At 44.3% G+C, this 20,486-nt stretch overlaps 1 protein-coding gene across 1 annotated transcript; it reads right to left on the bottom strand.

The window, feature by feature from the left end:
- Window positions 1–14,753: 14,753 nt before the first annotated feature.
- On the bottom strand, window positions 14,754–15,423 carry LOC120662507 (NDR1/HIN1-like protein 6). Its single transcript, XM_039941639.1, has one exon. It carries the CDS (start codon window positions 15,421–15,423, stop codon window positions 14,785–14,787), a length of 639 nt encoding a protein of 212 aa, XP_039797573.1. The 3' UTR covers window positions 14,754–14,784.
- Window positions 15,424–20,486: the final 5,063 nt, after the last annotated feature.

The following is a 20,486-nucleotide window of genomic DNA, read 5'->3' as shown; positions in this document are numbered from 1 at the left end:
GTTGACTATTTTTTATCTAGCTTGAATACTCACGGGCGTTTAGTTTCTTAAAAAGTTACTACAATATATATCACATCAAATTTTCTTTGATACATGTATGAAACATTAAATATAATAAAAAAATAATTAATTACACAGTTTAACTGATTCATACAAGATGAATCTTTAAACCTAATTAATTCATAATTAGATATTAATTATTAAATAACAATGAAATGTGCTACAGTATCAAAATCCACACTTTTTCACCAACTAAACACCTCAGCGATCTTGTTTGGTTTGCTACATATTGAAGTTTGTGTGCACGCCCACGATGCACCTGCACCACCGGAGCCAGGCTCCGGAGAAACACACATTTTTGTCGTATCTCGAGAGCCAGGCACGAGCATCCCTTTTGCACGCGTGAGCTAGGTCAGCTACCCACACCAGATAACCAAACGAACCAAGGTCGCACCACGGAACCTGGACGGGGGTGATACTGCCAACCAATTAGGCTCCAAAATGGCCTACGGTCTGATAGGTCGAGCCGACCGGTCCGACCGAGCTGGCCAGTTGTAATTCGAATAGATTTAGATTTATTTTAGGAATCCTCATATAAACCGATTTGGAAGTACATCTTCCCCGGTCTATATATATGTGGAGGCTAAGGCCCATTGAGTGTAATCCTAATCTATTCAATACAATTTACTTTTACTTTTGTCTCGCAAACCCTAGCCCTTCTCCAACCCTAATTTGTTGTTCTCCGTGTGTCCCGGCTGTGTTAGAAGGCATTTTGAGTGGCCTGACCGACTTTAGGACAACCCTAGTTTCTTGAGATCCGACGGAGTCCCTATCGAGCTCGAGGCGGTAGGTTTCACGCGAGGCTCTGCAACACCAGTCAGACCGATCGGCACAATCGGTCATACCAGTTCGGCCCACAGTTTCGTCGGGGTTGATCGTTTTGACGATCTTGCGTGCGTTTTAGCACATTTAAGTGTGTTGGCCAGATTCTGTGTCAACACACTTTTTGGCGACTCCGCTGGGGAACAGATTAATCTGGTTGTTCCAAAAAACCAGTCTAATCTACCTCAAAGAAGATGAGTACCTCATATGTCAGCAAGGAAAATATCATCTCAATGACGATCGAGGAGCTCAGCGAGGAGGAGTGCAAGGCATACCTAATCGCTGTGGAGCACTTCAAGGCGCAGTTCTTGAAGGGCTTCAAGGGGGATTGTGGTGGCCTTGTCAATAGAGTCGAGGAGTTCGTCATGCCATCCTTCAAACTGAACAACAACTAGGTTGAAGAGATTCCCGCTGTAAGCACTGCACCCTCTGATTTTGCCCTTAAGCGCATCTATTTCATTATTCATAATAGAAAACATATCACCCCAAACATGAGGCTTCCTCATCGATGGGTTTTCATCAGGCATTATACTTCTGTAGCCATGGGTCTTCGTCAGGCATCAACCTTCCGCAGCCATGGGTCTTCGTCAGACATCAGCCTTCATCATCCATTGGTCTTTGTCATCCATGGGTATTCGTCAGGCAACAGCCTTCGTCAACCTTGGGTCTTTATCAGCCATGGACCTTCATCCGAAATGGTCTTCGTTAGGCATCAGCCTTCGTCATCCATAGGTCTTCGTCATCCATTGGTCTTCGTCTGGCAACAGCCTTCGTTAGCCTTGGGTCTTCATCAGTCATGGACCTTCGTCCGAAATGGTCTTCGTCAGAAATAGGCTTCATCGGTCATGGACCTTTATCCGAAATGGACTTTGTCAAACATCAGCCTTCGTCATCCATGGGTCTTCGTCATCCATTGGTCTTCATCATCCATGGGTCTTCGTCAGGCAACAACCTTCGTCAGCCTTGGGTCTTCATCAGTCATGGACCTTCATCCGAAATGGTCTTCGTCAGGCATCGGCCTTTGTCATCCATGGGTCTTTATCATCCATTGGTCTTCGTCATCCATGGGTCTTCGTCAGGCAACAACTTTCGTCAGCCTTGGGTCTTCATCAGTCATGGACCTTCGTCCAAAATGGTCTTTGTCGGTCATGGACCTTCGTTCGAAATGGTCCTCGTCAGGCATCAACCTTCGTCATCCATTGGTCTTCATCATCCATGGATCTTGGTCAGGCAACAACCTTCGTCAGCCTTGGGTCTTCATCAGTTATGGACCTTCGTCAGAAATGATCTTCGTCAGAAATGGTCTTCGTCGGTCATGGACCTTCATCCAAAATGGTCTTCGTCTGACATAGCCTTCATCCGAAATGGTCTTCATCGGTCATGGACCTTTGTCAGAAATTGTCTTCAGTCGAAATTGTCTTTGTCACAAATGGGCTTAGTCAGCCATGGGCTTCATCTATTATGGACTTCGTCAGTCAAGGCCTTTATCACAAATTTTCCTTGTCAATTATGGGCATTCGTCCCTCATGAGCTTCATAAGTTATGGGCTCCGGCATTTTTGTAGTTATTGGGCTTCGGTTAATTCACAAAGGAACTAGACAGATGACGTCTACCCTTTGAGTCCCATGAGTTTTTGGACTTCCATCTCTTCGTACCTTTAGGCTATTGGTTTTCACCCTAAAGAAAATTCTATATGGGGCTTCTGTTATCCGAGTTTGATGCAAGATTCTCCTTCGAGATATTGGTTTTCACCCCGAAGCAATTAAAATTCTTTATGGAGCCTCGATTACCAAAGTCTTATGCAGATTCTTCTTCAGGCTATTGGCCTTCACCCCGAAACAACCACGGTTGTACATGGAAATGACTATGCCTTGGTTTTATGAAATTCTATTTGGCCTTGAGTACTAATTGGCCCCTAAAGAAAGAATGAGCGTCCAAATGGACAAGGGTGCACCGAAGCAAGCAAGAATGCTTGAAAAAAGTAAGCACGGGCCGCACAAGCAGAGTGGCCCTGCACCTCTTAGCTTCACTTCACAGACATTAAAGTCCTATCGTGCGAAATGTCTAAGACAAGGAAAGTACTATTGTGTGAAATGCCGAAGGCAGGTAAAGTCCTGTCGTGTGAAATGCCGAAGGCAAGGAAAGTCCTATCGCGTGAAATGCTGAAGGCAAGGAAAGTCTTGCCTTGCGAAATGCCGAATGCAAGGAAAGTCCTGTCACGCACAATGCCGAAGGCTAGGATGAGACCTCTTCGAGCTAAAGAGCCAAAGGCATCCTAATAAATGTGAAAAATAATTTCCACTCAAGTGAAATTATTCAGACCTTGCAGGTGTATAAATTGTCATCCTCTACTTCGGCCTTCGCCCTCGTCGACATAGTTCGACTTGAGGGGCTCAACTTCTACTTCGGCGACGACGACTTCGGCCTTCGCCCTCGTCGACATAGTTAGACTCGAGGGGCTCGTGTTCTAATTCGGCAATGACAACTTCAGCCTTCGCCCTCATCGACACTGTTCGCCTCGAGGGGCTCACCTTCTACTTCGGTGATGACGACTTTGGCCTTCGGCCTTGTCGACACGGTTCAACTCGAGGGGCTCGCCTTCTACTTCACCGACGACGACTTCGGCCTTCGCCATCGCCGACAATAGTTTGGCTCGAGAGGCTCGCCCTCTACTTCGGCTACTTTGGCCTTCGCCATCATTAACACAGTTCGACTCGAGGGGCTCGCCTTCTACTTCGGCAACGACAACTTCGACCTTCGCCCTCACCGACAATAGTTCGACTCGAGGGGCTCGCCTTCTACTTCGGCTACTTCGGCCTTCGCCCTCGTCGACGCAGTTCAACTCGAGGGGTTTGACTTCTACTTTGGCGACGACGACTTTGGCCTTCGCCCTTGTCGACACAGTTTGGCTCGAGGGGCTCGCCTTCTACTTCGGTGATGACGACTTCGGCCTTTGCTCTCATCGACACAGTTCGACTCAAGGGGCTCGCTTTCTACTTCGGCGACGACGATTTCAGCCTTCGCTCTCGTCGACATAGTTCGACTCGAGGGGCTCGCCTTCTACTCTGGCAATGACGACCCGGCCTTTGCCTTGTCGACACCGTACGACTCGAGGGGCTCGCCTTCTACTTCAGCAAAAACTACTTCGGCCCTCGCCCTTGCCGACGCAACTCGACTCGAGGGGATCAGCGAGGAATATTTCATCGCCATCTTCATCCACGACATCAGCCATTTCAACTATGCCTCCTGAAGAATCTTCGCTCCGTCTGCTACGAATCCCGGCCATGAGGGGCTATGGTGGGGCCATGGAGCACTAGCATCACTTTGCTGATCAAGTCTTATCCGACGCTCGAGAGCAAAGAACCGAAGACACTGCATCCCCTACATCGACTACATCGGTTATGACCATCACTTTGCGCATCAAGTCTTGCCCGGCGCTCGAGAGCGGAGAACCGAAGACGCTGCATACCCTACATCGACTACATCAGCTATGAGGAAGAGTGATCCAAGGAGACGACGAGGATCAACCGGTGCCAAGGGTGCGAGCGCTCGAGAACCAAGGATCTAAGGCCTACGCAATGAAGTCGAGCGATGAAGATTCCGCCTTCATCACTGCCGACGACCTTCATCATCATTAGAACCGAAGCCAATTACCGGCAGGAGTGTTATCAGCATGTATATGTGGGCCCGCTAGGCGTGCGTGCTCTTTTCTCCATCTATTTTGTCCCACTGGGTTTTCGGATCGTGTTTTTAGCGAGGCGTACGAGCGGGCGGTCATGAGGACAATCCCCGTGGCCATGGTCATAGATAGGGCTGGGTCACTTCCTATGAATTCAGCTACTATGCTTTGTTGTACCAACCAAAACAAAGTAGCTGAGGGGCTACTGTTGAAGGAATGGCTTAGCCCATGTTGAAAATGGGCCTCATGTGGCGGCCCAAGGACCTAATTTTAAATTTTGTACTCACCGGGAGGCTGGGAGCAAATTACCACCTCCCCTTCCTATATATATACGGACGATCCAAGGGTCAAGGGGGCCGGCTATCCCTCTTGAACTTTCTCACTCCCTCTCTTATTTCCTCTCCTCTCGGCTGTCTTGGTTGATTCGCCTCCCCAACAAGTTGAAAGGATGAGAGGTTGCTTTGTTCTGCGTAGTTTGTCAGTCTTTTTTAAAACTTCTTGTTCTCTTAAGTTTGAGTTTGTTGGCTTGATAAACCTTTTGCCATGAACCTAAAAGTCTTGTAGATTGCAATCCTTAATCCAAGTCTAGGTTGTTGTGAGTATAAATATAGTGAATGGAGCAATGTGATCTTTTTCTAAGTGGTGCTGTAAGTTTGGAGTTTTGATTTTAAAATAAAATAAGAAATGCAAGTTCCTCAATGATGATAAATAACTTCCAGAGCTATATGAGTACTTTATTGCAAAACCGTTTACATATGTTGCTTGCCTTGTCATTGAGTGTTGTCAAACTGTGTGACCCTAGTGGGAATCTTTTCATACTCTTGTGATAAAGTCCACATACACGTCCACCTCCATCCGCGAAATTCCTACATTGGGAATCAACATCATCCATCATCCACCAAATAAATACTCCTTGTATTGACAATCTCTCTCTCCAGAATAAATACCCTGAGTTATTTATGTCATGGTTAGCCCGATCTAAAAAAAATAAAGATGGACTGCCATGTCTAAAATAATGATAATAATGATAATAATAATAAAATATGAGGAAAGAATAAAGGAAAGAGTGAGTCAACAAAGAGTAATTCATCCTACCATCCATTCCATCCACACACACATGCACATCTTGATCCCGTTTGTATGATTTGTTTCTCCAAAGATTCACTTTTTGACTTTACAGTAATGAAATGCAAGTATGCCTAGTTCCTTTGTCCTACTTTAAGCTCCACAAAAGATAGAGTAAATTACACCCACCATACAACAACTTGTCAAATGAGTGCAAATTGGTCCAACAACTTGTAAAATGCTCAATTCAGTGCAATAACTTGACAGGTGAGTGCAGATCGGTCCAATAACTTGTAAAGTGCTCAACTTAATGCAATAACTTGGAAAATAGGTGCACTCACAGTCCAAACATTACACATCAATGTAACTAACACAAAGTCTCAATAAAGAGTATATAAATTATTAAGTATTATTTGACCATTGATTTTTGTGTTGCGCCTGCGTGGCAATGTATTTAGCCAGGATAAAAACCGTCACGGTTTAGAAATTATTATTATGTCTTTGCATTAATTATTTTTGTATAGTGATTTAATTTTAATTAAAACTATTTAATTTAACATTCAATATTGAAAAATTCACCCTCACTATTTTTTATATGTTTAATTATATGCAATGTTAAACTAAAAAAGCCAATACGTTGATACAAACTATTGATACCTTTTAGGAGCTTGGTACATATATTTTTAAAGCCTCATATATTTATTAGAAAGGAAAAATGAGCTAAATAAACAGAAACAAATATGAGCATTGTTGAATACATGAGGAGAAGCGCAAAAGAAAAGGGTCTCTCTTATCGACTTCAGTGTTTGAGTGATGCTAATGGTGTAATTCTAAAATTTATTTGCATTTGAACAAATAAAAAATTGTACATAGTTGAAAAGCAACAACCGGATCACTATCAATAATTTCTATTTATAAAATTTAAGAATTATTGATGTTCATCTACTTTGCTTATATGTTGCTGTTGTAATAGTGGTTAAATAATATATTATTTTTAATAAAACCATAATTAATTTATTCTGAGAATAAAATTATTGGTGTCCATTGGGACACAAAAATCCATGGTCAAATAATACGTTCCGATGTGAATGTACTCTTTATTGTTACTTGACGTTAGTAAATATATTGTCGTGTAATGTTTAAACGGTGAATGCACCAATTTATCAAGTTATTGCACTAAATCAAGCATTTTCTAAGTTGTTGGATCAATCTACACCCAGCTATCAAGTTATTGTACTAAATTGAGCACTTTACAAGTTATTGGACCAATTTGCACCTACCTACCAAGTTGTTGTATGATGGGTGCAATTTACTCGAAAAGAAAAGAGGCAAAAATTGCCTTGGTAAGGTTTTATACACATTGAGTGATTCGAGAGAGTCATTTGAGGAACTTAGCCTTGTTTTTCGAAAACCTTTTTAAGAAAAATCTCCAGATGGATTGCTGATATAGGAATAAGTGACTATAGCTTTATGCACTGTTCACTCTCAATAGCTCAAGGCGAGGAGAAGGCTAAACACCCTGATGTAGACGCGGCCCGATCTTTCGAGAGGTAGGGTAAATTCGATTGATGGAGTACGTGACGTTGGCGATCTGACTTCTAATCAAACACGAATTCGAAGCCTGCAATCGTTACACCACCGCTCCGTTGGTTATCAACCAAGCACAACTTGATTGACCTCGCCGAGAAGGCTTTTCCTGCAAGCGAATCGAAGGACACAAGCAAGAAGATGTAAACACGCAATCTGATAATTGCATATATGGATTAAGCGAATCACAAGAGGGGTTCAAGAACTCGAGTACAAAGGACTAATCGACACAATGGAGGGGATCAAGAACGGGGGTCCTTGGATCAATGTATAAGGACTTGTCACCACAGATACAATGATGCAATCTCTATTTCTCGAAGGGAAACACAAGAACTAAAAAAAACCCTAAACTCTATGAGTGTTGGGCGTGCATAACCCCCTAGCCACGTCCATCATGGACCCCAACACGATACACGGGCCAACAACCCAAAAGATGGTGTTGCAGCAAATTGACAGATTCTGAACGTTCACTTGTTTCAATGATTCCCATCGACTCCGAATGAATTTGGGCCTCAAACCAGTTCCATTGGAAGATCCTTGAAATTATATTTCCATCCATATAAAGAACATCCAAAACGGACTCCGTATGCCGCCTGGGCATTGATTTTGGTGCGGGCTGCTCCTGGACTCCGAAGTAGACTCGAACTCGATTTGAATTGGGCCTCCAACTCGGCTTGGCTGCCCTTGCTGGTCCACCACGCCTCCAAACTCCTCCCCAACGTCCTCTTCATCATCTCTATGGTTTCTAACAATAATTAAATCATTATGTAGTAATTTATTCTCAAATCCAGATGACAGATTTATTTGGAACGAGCTCACCTTATAATCAATGGTCGTATTCGAAGGTGTCGTGCTCTCATCATCCTCCCCTTCTTGAAAGAAAATCCATCCTCGGCACCGATTGTACTCGAACCTGATCCTGTAGGCTCCTTGATCCGAATCCACATGTGCTTTGTCAATACTATCCTGCAAAAGATTAGTACTAACAAAAGGCAGCATAGGAATAGATGGCGTATGAATATCAATAGTGTCGGATCCACTTAGTTGATTACAATCTTGAACAATAAAAGAAGAATTCATATTTGCACAAATGTAAACCCGATGTATCAAATATTGTCTTTTGTTGTTATATTTGCCAATAACATGATATGTATGTCTAGACAACCATGGCAAATCAGCACACATAAAGAGTTTCTCCTTTAAATTACTTAGATTACACAAAACATCAAATTCAATGTAACCCAAGGTATGTAAAGAAGACAACAATTTCATCTCATCTGTATCACTAGCAACATGAATCACATTTGTAAATTCAGCAAAAACATGTGGTTCAGTGCTCTCATGTTCGTGATCAAGTAAGTCATCTTTATCACAGGAAATATGAAGCAAATCATATTGTGACAAAGTTAAATCAAGAGTTGGTCCCAATAATAGTTGCTCTGTCATAGCATGATTTGTGGAAGAATTTAGCACATTAAAAGAAGCGTCACCATCCATGAGTGCAGCACCATAAGCATTACCTTTGCTCTCAATTTCAGCGGGAGTAATAGGTGCATTGTGAAGTGATGGCTCTGAATTTTCACATGAGGATGTGAGCTCCTCTTTTTTGTCCATGTCAACCTTGTCCTCTTGCTTTTGTTCAGAATCCTGCAAAAGGTTAGGTGGTGCAAGAGATACAACAATGGACTGATCCTCTAAGTTATGCACCTCGTCATATGAATTCAAAGCAGGAGGTGGATTAACAAAGGTTTCACGCATAAGAAGTTTCATATCTATCCAAGTTTGGGGTTTATCTGAAGAACTTAAAGAATCCCACCAAACTAAAGCTGAGTGTCGGAAAACACTAGCTGCATTTTTTACCTTCCTCCTTGGACACATGCAACGAGTTGCAAATATGTTATCTATAGCAATTACCACTCCAAGTACGCATCAGCACCCATACCATCATATGTTGGTGGATATGAAGAACCTGTCATTGTTAGAAGACAGCGAAAGACAACACAAAAGTATTATCCCTATCAACTAGCAACTACTGGGTGGTGGTGAAAGTGGAATGCAATATCTCAAGCGGCTTACCACCATCGTGCAAGTGTTCTTACCAAAGCCAACAGGCGGCACAATCAGTTGTCAAGCTTGGGTGTAACAGTTGCAAGATGAACCTGTGCTGATTGAAGTATATGTGTAGCTTTGGGTAGGCACAATATAGTAGCAAGGAATAGCAATTATTCAATTCAGAATTGCAAGACTGAAAAGTAGTCCCAAGATTGTCTATGTCGCCGGCCTAAACCCGTCCTTGACCTAGTTCAAGCAAACAACAATACAACTCACCACAAGACCACAAAAGGATGCAAGCACTTCTGATTTTTTTTCTTTGCTGCCTATTCTTTCTTTGTTTTTTTTTTCTTGTTGGTGCTGCTTTTTTTTCTTTTTTTAGCACCTCTTTGCCGTTTTTTTCAGAACTGAATGGTGTGCAACAATCACATGCACCAGCGAACTAAAAACCAGAGTTGACACTAAAGACCACGAACAAGATCTAGACACGACAAACACAACGACCCAACAAGGGACTAAAATTCAGCAACGCAAACTGAACTAAAAAATTGTGGGGCACAAATGGGTTATAGGATAGTGGAAACAAAATTTTTTAGGGCTTTTTGTGGACTATGGGTGATGACAAAAAATGAATCGAAAGGGGGGGGGACACGATAATACCTCACGGACAACCTGGAATCCTGATACCACTTGATGTAGGCTAGGCCCGATCTTCCGAGAGGTAGGGTAAATTCGATTGATGGAGTACGTGACGTTGGCGATCTGACTTCTAATCAAACACGAATTCGAAGCCTGCAACCATTACACCACCGCTCCGTTGGTTATCAACCAAGCACAACTTGATTGACCTTGCCGAGAAGGCTTTTCTTGCAAGCGAATCGAAGGACACAAGCAAGAAGATGTAAACACGCAATCTGATAATTGCAGATATGGATTAAGCGAATCACAAGAGGGGTTCAAGAACTCGATTCCAAAGGACTAATCGACACATTGGAGGAGATCAAGAACGGGGGCCTTGGATCAATGTATAAGGACTTCTCGCCACAGATACAACGATGCAATCTCTGTTTCTCGAAGGAAAACACAAGAACTAAACAAAACCCTAAACCCTAATGTGGCGGTGGCTGCTGATTATATGAGTGTTGGGGCATGCATAACCCCCTAGCCACGTCCATCTTGGACCCCAACACGATACACGGGCCAACAGCCCAAAAGATGGTGTTGCAGCAAATTGACAGATTCCGAACATTTACTTGTTTCAATGATTCCCATCGACTCCGAATGAATTTGGGCCTCAAACCAGTTCCATTAGAAGCTCCTTGAAATTATCTTTCCATCCATATAAATAGCATCCAAAATGGACTCCGTATGCAGCCTGGGCATTGATTTTGGTGCGGGCTGCTCTGGACTCCGAAGCATACTCGAACTCGATTTGGATTGGGCCTCCAACTCGGCTTGGCTGCCCTTGCTGGTCCACCACGCCTCCAAACTCCTCCCCAACGTCCTCTTCATCATCTCCATGGTTTCTAACAATAATTAAATCATTAGGTAGTAATTTATTCTCAAATCCAGATGACAGATTTATTTGGAACGAGCTCACCTTATAATCAATGGTCGTATCCGAAGGTGTCGTGCCCTCATCACACCCCATGATGAGTACGAAGTAAGGCAAAGGTACGTAGGCCAACTTATACAAATTTCTAGATGGACTACTTTGTTGTAAACTATGACATGACAAGCGAGCATGACTCAGAGTGATTTTCTGATCAAGAACCTGATACTTTGCTCGAGACAAGCAATGGACAGCTTGGGGGATCTTGTTGATGCTTGCTAGAGACTATTTTCAAATGTCAATTTGATCAGAAAATCTTGAGGTTTGCATTTCTTGCAATAATATTTATCTATGCCTAAACCCACTATGCCCTTAGAAAATATACAATGTTGGAAATGAGCTAAAATTTAGGTTTCAAGCACATATTGATTCAAGGAAAAAAAATCATCGATCAATCAGAGCGCAAGAACCAGACTCACATGGATCAAAGGGCCCACATGCAGCATCAAACTGACATACCAGAAGCTTAGGCATATGGAACAAGGATCAGGGGACACGTGGCAGGACACTAGAGTGAGTTGGAGGTGGTGGGGCCTAGTGGGCCATCTGCCGGCCACCTTGGTCGGTCGACTTCCCCCTGGCGCCACCGACCTACCTCTTGTGCAGCCAGCTTCCTTGAACCTTCCTTAGGTCGGTTCCAGGTGCCCGAGCTGCTACAAAACCTATCGAGAGCATCGCCCTTGCGCCCTTTATGTATATGATGGTGGGGGTGGGGGTGGGGGTGAGAATAAGAATACACCACAAGTTGCCATCCTCAAGCTCAAGCTCCTTCTCTTGTGTAGTTTTAGGCTAGTGGAGTTTAGGTGAAGTAGTAGTCTTCGGGTCCCTGAGGTTGCATCGGAGATTAGGTATGAGTTCGGTTCTAGTTCTATTTTGTAATACTCGGTCGTTTGTAATAGACTTATCTTACAGTTATTTATATTTGCAAGATCTATCTCCTGCGGTGTCAGATATAAATTTTATGATTAGTTTGCTTAGTTACTATATTCTTTGCATGGTTAGACAATTAGCCTTAGTTCATTGGAACCCGCTCCATTATTCGCAAGTTTGCTCTACTATATGATGTCTGTCTATATGAAGGGTGGGGGCTCCGTGCGAGATACTAGAGTATCGCTTAATAATGTAGACATGGTGCCTGGGTTAATTAAGTGTTGCTGGATGTCACCCTTTCCAACGGTTTGTAGAGGTAGCCTGCAGGTGGTGACAACCCTGTTTTGTGCCATTATAATCGTCCACGTTCGGTTAGGGGGGTAGGAGGTTCATAAAACGATGTGATGGCTAGGCTGTTCTATCTGTCTGTCATTTTGCACAGTTGTTCCGGTAGTACTAGGTTGACTAGAGTTAAGCTATCCACATGTTAAGCGTAAAGTGCTTAGTAATCTATATAATTAATGTAAGAACATTTAAAGCCCAAGCTGCTGTCTTCTACCTATCTTCCTGCTTGTTATCTTTATTTGAGCTGAGAATACTTGTTTGTCTCACTAGCTTTATCCCATATTCATCTTACCCCTGTTTATGCACTTGAATATTCCATTGCAATTAGTTCACAAACTTGCCAACACATCTTAGCCGCCACCTTCCATGCGGAAATATAAATAATACCCCGGAATATTCTCGGGTAAAATGCTACTTCGGTTATTCTGTGCGCTTGCGGAATGATTCATGGTTTATGACTGACCCTGTTCCTAGTGATTGCTCTATAAAATGTCATAAGCGTTTCTGGCGCCATTACCAAAATAGGATCAGTAACCTTGTATCTGGAGAAGATGTTACAAATACCAATAGTGCAGTTGTGTGCGTTGCGGTGGCTGGCGGTGCTCGATGAGGAGGGTTTTAGCATAAAAAAATTTTAGACAAGAGATCGGCTCTTGATTAATCACATGGAAAAGCAAATCAATCTAATGTTGATATCAAGAATGTCTCACCTGGTTGGATAGATGTTGCTGCCATCAAATTCATTGTAAGGATCCTGACGATCTGATGAGGACATCACTCCTATGGATATACAAGAGGTTCCTCTGCTGGACATTCAAACCATTCAAGGTCCAATCACAAGAGCTCGCGCGCGACAATTAAATTTAGAGGTGAGTTCGGTCCTAAGCATTTCTATTAATAATTGTGAGAATGGTTTGCTACCTAATTTTTACAATGTGATTAGGAACCAAGGAGAGGGCCAGGGAACACATGGAGAGGAGCATGGAGGCGTGGAGGAACAGCAAGGGCCGCCAAGCCACATGGAGGCCCAATCCAATTTAACTTCGAGTCCACCTCGGAGTCCAGGAGCAGCCTGACGTAAATTGGACGCCCAGGCCACATCCGAAGTCGGAATTCGACGATCCACATATGGATGGAAAGCTAATTTCATGGAGCTTCTATTGGCGTTGGTTTAAGGCCCAAACTCATTCTGAGTCGTCGGGAATTGTCCGAGGAATTTGGTGTCCAGAATCTGTCCCGGTGCTGTGACATCGTAATTTGGACTTTGGGCCGTGTATCTTCGTTGAGCCCATTAGGGGCGCGTCCACGGGGGAGCCACGCCCCTATCCCCTATATCTCAGTAGCCGCTGCTCTCATTAGGGTTCGGGTTTTGCTTTAGATCAATCTGTCTTTGAACAGTCGCCGTCTTTCGGTTTGTAGAACCCCAACTTTCGAGCTTAATCATTCATCTGCAGTTGTCACTACAATTTGAGTGTTGCGTTTCTTTTGAGTTTTTGCTTGTGTTCTTCGTTTCGCAGGCAGGGAATTAGCCTTCTCGGCGAGGTCAACCGGATTGTGACTACGGTTGATAACCAGAGGAGTTGTGGTGCTAAGATTGCGGGGTTCGAGTTGTTGACATTGAAGCCGGATCGGTGTGTCGCATTCCGACCAAAACGAGTTATCCTTCACCTGACGGAAGATCGGGCACCCCCGTTCATATCACGATCCCCCTACCTAGCATGCCAACTGTCGGATTGGGATTTCGGCAAGTCCACTAGGAGTATGCTAGGCAGTAGATTTTAGATGAGGGAGATCGCAGAACCAGAAACTTGATGTAACACAAGACAACGATTTAGACAGATTTGGGCCGCGATGTGTGTAATATCTCCATCCCGTTGGGTGAATTTGTATTGCCTTGCATTCAGGATCATTCAGGATTGGAAGTCGTCGAGGCCAATGGTGAGAGAGTCCCCTGAGGCTGGTGAGGCTGGTGGTGGGAGGCCGTCGAGGTCCCTTCCTTGTAGTCAGCCGCCCGGCCCATCTGGTTACCAGTCGGACCCTCTATCAGTGTACCGGGGGTCCACCTCGGTCAATAGGTGTGAGTGTACTATGTATTTAGTTGCAATGTGTTTGGAAAAAGAATAGTAAATGCCATTACAGTATTACATCGATGAAATGAAACAAAATGTCCATCAAGCGATGATAGGTTGTGATGGTTGCGCAAGGTTAAGGGCCTATTTGTTTGAGTTTCTGGGTCGACTCAAAAGCTTCAAAAGCAGGTTGGAAAGTCTAACCAAACAAACCCTTAGAAAAGCTTCAAAAGCAGCATCTCAAATTAACAGGCCCTAAATCGGACCCTTTGCCCAAGCATACGTGTATGTATGCAAAATTAACCAAGCAATGTACTAGCTAGTTTGCAACAATCCATTTGACTAGAGTCAATAATAATGTTCCCAAGACTTACAATAATACAATGAACACACACACACGTGTGTGTGTGTGTGTGTGTGTGTGTGTGTGTGTGTGTGTGTGTGTGTGTGTGTGTGTGTGTGTGTGTGTGTGTACGATTAAATCCTCCCCAGCTCAACTGAATAGCGATCAAGCAATCAGTATACATACATACGGGTGTGCATACATGACTGACGGGCGCCGTCTCGGTTAATCACCAACGGGAATACACGATGCATACCAAGTTAATAATTAGTTAATTACATTAGAACTCTACGTTGGCCTGGTAGGTTGCGGTCTTGATGTTGGGCTTCTTCTTGGGCGAGACGCTGTCGAGGACGAGCGCGCAGTGAACGTTGACCCTGACCTCCCGGAGGTCGACGGTGCCGAGGCGCAGCTCGATGGGGACGCTGACGAAGATGTCGAGCGGGATGTCCCCGAGCTTCTCGCTCTCCTCCAGCGCCTGCTGCAGGCTGGAGCCGAAGCCGTGGCGGCCCTCCATGGAGATGTCCATGACGGTGACGTTCTTGTAGCCCTGGTAGAAGGCCGGGAGCTTCCCCGAGCACAGCGGCGTGCCGCGGTAGGAGACGACGGTGTGGGAGCCCTCGCCGTACTTGATGCCGATCATTTCGTTGGGGTTCTCGGCGCGCACCGAGGCGGTGAGCTTCACGTACAGCGTGAGGTCGGAGGAGCTGAAGTCGAACCGCGACACCGACATGTTGTTCACCGAGTAGGACGGCGCCTTGGGCTTGTACACGAAGAAGAAGTAGGCCGCCGTGCCGGCCAGCGCCGCCACGATCAGGAACAGGAAGCAGCAGCACCAGCACAGGCACCCGCAGCAGCCGCCGCCCTTGTCCTCGTCCTCGGGGTACCGAGGCACGCTGCGCTTACCGCCCTTACCCATGGGTTAATTAGTAGATAGCTGTATATATATATGTTATATATATTATCTAGCTGTAGATGGCTTTATTATTGGGTTAGCGACGACGAGCGACGCCCTCCGGCCGCCGCGGGCTCCTCCGACTCTCCGAGCGAGCGTGAGAGGCCGGCGTCGACGGGTGGCGGGGGTGGGGCCGGTAGGCCGTGCGAGGGAGGAGGTCAGCCTAGGTTATTCTTGCGGGTCTCGCTTTATTTTGCAGGCCAGGAAAGGGTCACTTAGCAAGCTTTCTGGTTGGGAGGAAAAGGCGGGAAAATAATGCTGGGAGGTCCAACAACAGGGGACGAACGAACTAGCCTGCTAAATATGTCAGCGTCCAATATTCATCTCATCGGTAGTACTAGTGTGTAAACAATGTTTGGAATTTGATTGGTATGGCTAGCTATTTATAGGTCAACCCATTTTCAACGAGTCAAATTACGGGCGATAGGCTAAGGAAACTCCGAGCATGTAGTTAAACGAGAGACAAACTTATTAGCATTTCTTGCCCACGTTTCCAACATGATAGTGGGAACACAATTAGATGATATCTTGAGGATGGTGTTGGAATTAGATGCAATTTACAGTTGCTCAAATCAATTGACATTCCGATCGAGCCAGATCGGTGTAGTAGATCAAAAGCTGATGCCATGCATATGAAGACATAGATGTGTTAATTGGTGACTTTTAGGTGTACATCCAACTCATTTTAGTTCAAAATTTTGTACCTTCAACCAGTAGAAAGTTTTTCCTAACAGCAGGGTTAGATATATTCAAACTAATTTGATTTTTGTATCAATGATAGTTTTCTTTTCAGTTTATAGGCAGGATTGTTGTAACCCAATCGAATCACATGTCTTCCAGTAGAAAGTTTGCATCCGGCAGTGAGAAAAGAAGAAAAAAGAAACGTCAAGATGAGTTGATTGAATCACAGAAAGGTGCTATGGACAGATTTATTCAGATTTAATGACACTGAATTTGTCCATATTATCTTCTATTTTTATGATGAATGGGGACCCCCATTTTTTGTTCTGCATTGGGCCACAAAAATGTCAAGGCCGGCCCTGCCTTCAACTCAAATTGGGCCTGGCGTTAGTGCAGATGGCACAACTCAACTCTACAATGTTATATTGTTTCTTACCATGCTTATGTTTAGTTTTTTATGGAAAATTAAAATCTTGTATCTATTGTTTCTAACCATTAGTACAATTTTAGACATGTCTTTTATTTTTTTTTGCCGGTAACATTACTGCACCATCTGCTGCCAATAAATCCCATTTGCTCCCAGCTAATCCTTCATCCAAAGTCTTCGACACACAACTAAATCTAGTGCCTGTACATTTTTTTATGTAGAATATTATTATTAATCAATGGCTTGATAAGAGGGAGGATTTAAAGAGACGACGTAAGAATCGTATTCGTTAACTTGGCAATCTGACGAACAATTTATTTTGGATTTTACATTTTTTATTTCTACATAAAAATGATGATCCGTCGGCTAGATATAAGTCGACATATGTAGGGCTCATTTGGTTTGCACCCTAGGCCTGGCAATTGTCTCCAGGCAGCGATCATGGCCTATGTGTTGAAAATTGACAGCTTGCATGTGCTTCCTGGGTTAGGCAGCTTTGCTAGGGCTGCGAGCAAACAGGCCCGCAATTTTGCAGGACCCTACCTAGAGGCCCACGAGAAATACCAATAGCAACACCATAAAGTGTGGCGATAGCCACACGTTATTAAAACAGAGAGCATGTTCCTTCCAATAAGCGTCTAGCAATTGCAACGACTTCGAACATTATTATATTGACATAAAACTGTGGCAATATGAACATGTTAGCATTATTCAGAAGCAGTAGTCAATACAATATCCACCTACCTGTTGCAACACCATCGAAGTTTTTTTTCAACTTAAATAACACGTTGCAATAGTGTGACGCAAAAGCAACCACAACTAAATTGGTTGCAATAGCACCAAATTATTGCAACAAAAATAATACTAATGCCACGGCAATCCGTCGTGGTAATACCCACAACCATTTACAACACAAATCCAAGAAATGGTTGCTATAGCACCTTTTAATTGCAATTAAAGATATACTAATTGCAACACAAAAAAAGTGTTGCAATATGGCCACATATTACCGCCATTGCACGGTTTGGGGGCAAAACAACACGCTATTGCACCCAAATTAGTGGTGTTGCAATTGAGACTCGTGGCATTAGGGTGAAAACCTTGTAAGTTGTCTCAATCAATAGCGTCTCGCTGCTACGTTGGGCAGTTGCATTCATATTTAAGTGCCAACACTCTAACATTCATATGTAACTGTCAACACTCGTAGCAAGTCCCATTATTAGTTGTTCCTGCTTGCTTCTCATGGTTTTGCTGATTTTCTAACCACCATTTAGGTACATCAATCAGCACAAGAACAAGAACACTAATTCTGAAGCCACTGAAGTCAACGAGGAGGAACCCTAGGCGCAAGTTGGTGCAGCTGATGAAGAAATTGATGTTGTGGAAGCGTTCAAGGTCTGCCATACTAGCTACAAGAAGGGTATGAGTGACGCTGCTAGAGAAGCAGTTGTAAGTCCATGTACATGCTCAATTCTTTTTGCAAAACTTTTGTCCTTTATACTCTTTGTCCATGCTGCATTATATTGTTTTAATATTTATGACTGCCCTATCTTTCGGTGGTGTATTGCATTAACACTATTTACTAGCACAAATCCAATCTGCCTTTGTTTCCAGTATGTTTAATACACTCCTTTGTTTTTACATTAATCAATAAACTAATAGTTCTTTTTTCCATTTTCTAGCTCTCAATGGAAACCATGCGGGAAGAAGCTGTTGCTGATGGGCAGCCACCATTGCCAAGTGTTGAGGTTGTTTCCAAGGTCCTCTCGCAGAACAACTCCAACAGCATGTTCTTGAAGAATGCTAGTATATCCACTCCTTCCTCAAAGTCTCCATTGTCAGCTGCTGAAGTGGCGCTACATCAAGAACTTGATGCTGAAAAACAAGGTTCAGTTGTTCTCCATGACAAACTTGAAGAATTATAGAAGAAGAATGAAGCAACAAAGGAAGCGCTAGAGAGAATTGCAAGACAGTATGAGGAGCTCAAGAAGCTCCAGGAAGAGAGCAATCTCATCCTTCGGACACTCTAGAACACCTCTGGTACATCTTCTCAGACCTAATCATGTGTGTCTTGATCCTGAACCTTGTTGTCGTGGTCTCATGTACTTATTTGGTTGTCTCAGGAACTTATTTGATTGTGACTGATTGATTGTGGTGTACTTTCTCGGAATAATAATGCCGTATCATTTGTTGTAATGGTGATGAAATGGATCTGTGTCATTGTTGACATCTAATGGACATGTGTAACATCCAGGTTTCGAACACGTGGTGGTCCGAAACTGACATGTGGGAGAACAAGAAACGGACCGTGGTCTAATAAGAAACGGACATGGTACAAATCATGACGGGCACGTGGAGCAACAAGAATACGACATGTGGCAAAGCCTGGAAAGGGCATGCTGCCAGTCAGGAAAATGACACATGTCGCAACAACGATGCGACACGTGGCCAAGCGATAAAGTGGCACGCGGGCCAGCTGGAAGATGCCATGTGTCAAAACCCTAAGGAGACACGTGGCCAAGAAAGAAAGAAACACGTGGACACACACCAACAAGCCACGTGTCACAAGCAAGAGGCGACATATGGCCGAATAAGGAAGTGACATGTGGACAAGCAGGAAGATGCCACGTGTCACAAGCACGAGGCAGCACGAAAGTGCCACGTGGGAAACAGGAAGAGGCCATGTGTCTGGACCTGGAGGCGACACGCGGCCCAATGGCGAACGTGACACATGGACCTGTACAAAGATGACATGTGTCAGAACCTAGATGAAACACGTGTTCAGACAAGAAATTGACATAAGGGCAAGCCGGAACATGACACGTGGTCGAACCTGGTGGTTCCTGACTTTCGGCATGTGGCTTTTCCCTAGCTCGCCACATGTTCGTCTACCGGCAAAACGTGCTGCCGACATGGCGCGTAATGGCGTCGGCATGCCATGTTAGCTGCCAGCGTGGATGGAGACATGTGGACCCGAATGTCCGGTGATGTTTTTACAACGCGTCATAGAAGCAAAAATGGTTCGGTCATGAAATTTGTTTCTTCATAGTAAAAAATAGTTTCGTGATGTTATCGGGTAATACGTTGTGGTACACCAAACTTGATGCGGCTTTTTTTGACAAACAAGAATTCATCATTAATTCGTCATTGAACGGCTTTTAAGACGTATTTGGATTCTACTTAATGAAAATTGTTCGTCATTGAAGCAACTATTTCCCCTAGTGGCATGTGATGCCGCCCGAAGCACCACCCTTCGGAACTTCTCCCGCTACTGTGTTTGCGAGTAAGGATCGAGATCACCTATACTAATACACCTGCACCGACATTGCTGGGAAACATTTTTGGTTAATTAGGTAAAAAGAAAAATGGAAAAGAATATTAATAAGGAAGTCAGAGAGTTGTTTGGTGGGAAAAATATGATCGAGACCCCGACTGCGCCCCTACAAGTCATCTCGCGGTGAGGGTAGGATTGTCTTGGTCATTCGACTCCCGCGCCCCCTAAAAAGGTAGGGCACCCGTGCTGTCACTCTACTCACCACAGTCATCTCATCGCACTTGCAGCCCCTGTTCCCACCTGTCGCTGAAGCTCCGCTTGCTGCTTAGCTTCCACATCGCTGGCAACTCCTTTGCATGTCGCCGCAGCCATGGCTTCTCCAGAGGACATGGCGTCGAAAGGGGATCGTGCAAAGCCTCCACCCACCTCTTTCTTGGGGCCTACTGCAATGACAAAGAACATGCTGAAGGATTTGGAGAACCGCAGCGTGATCGCCCGCGGTGCCGTGCGGTTGGCCCCGTCGACGCAGACTCATGCTCGCCCCGAAGTGGACAAGGTCATCGTGTTCAAGGATTTCTTTACCATGGGCCTTCGCTTTCCTCTAGACCCCACCGTGGTAGATATATTCCAACTCTACAAGGTGTA

The sequence above is a fragment of the Panicum virgatum genome, chromosome 2N (genome assembly GCF_016808335.1).
Source record: "Panicum virgatum strain AP13 chromosome 2N, P.virgatum_v5, whole genome shotgun sequence".
NCBI classification, from domain to species: Eukaryota; Viridiplantae; Streptophyta; class Magnoliopsida; order Poales; family Poaceae; genus Panicum; species Panicum virgatum.
Note: the sequence above shows the minus strand (reverse complement) of the source record. Positions and strands in the feature narration are given on the sequence as shown.

Coding starts and splice junctions, on each gene's coding strand:
- LOC120662507 (XM_039941639.1), bottom strand. CDS start 15,423: ATGGGTAAGGGCGGTAAGCGCAGCGTGCCTCGGTACCCCGAGGACGAG.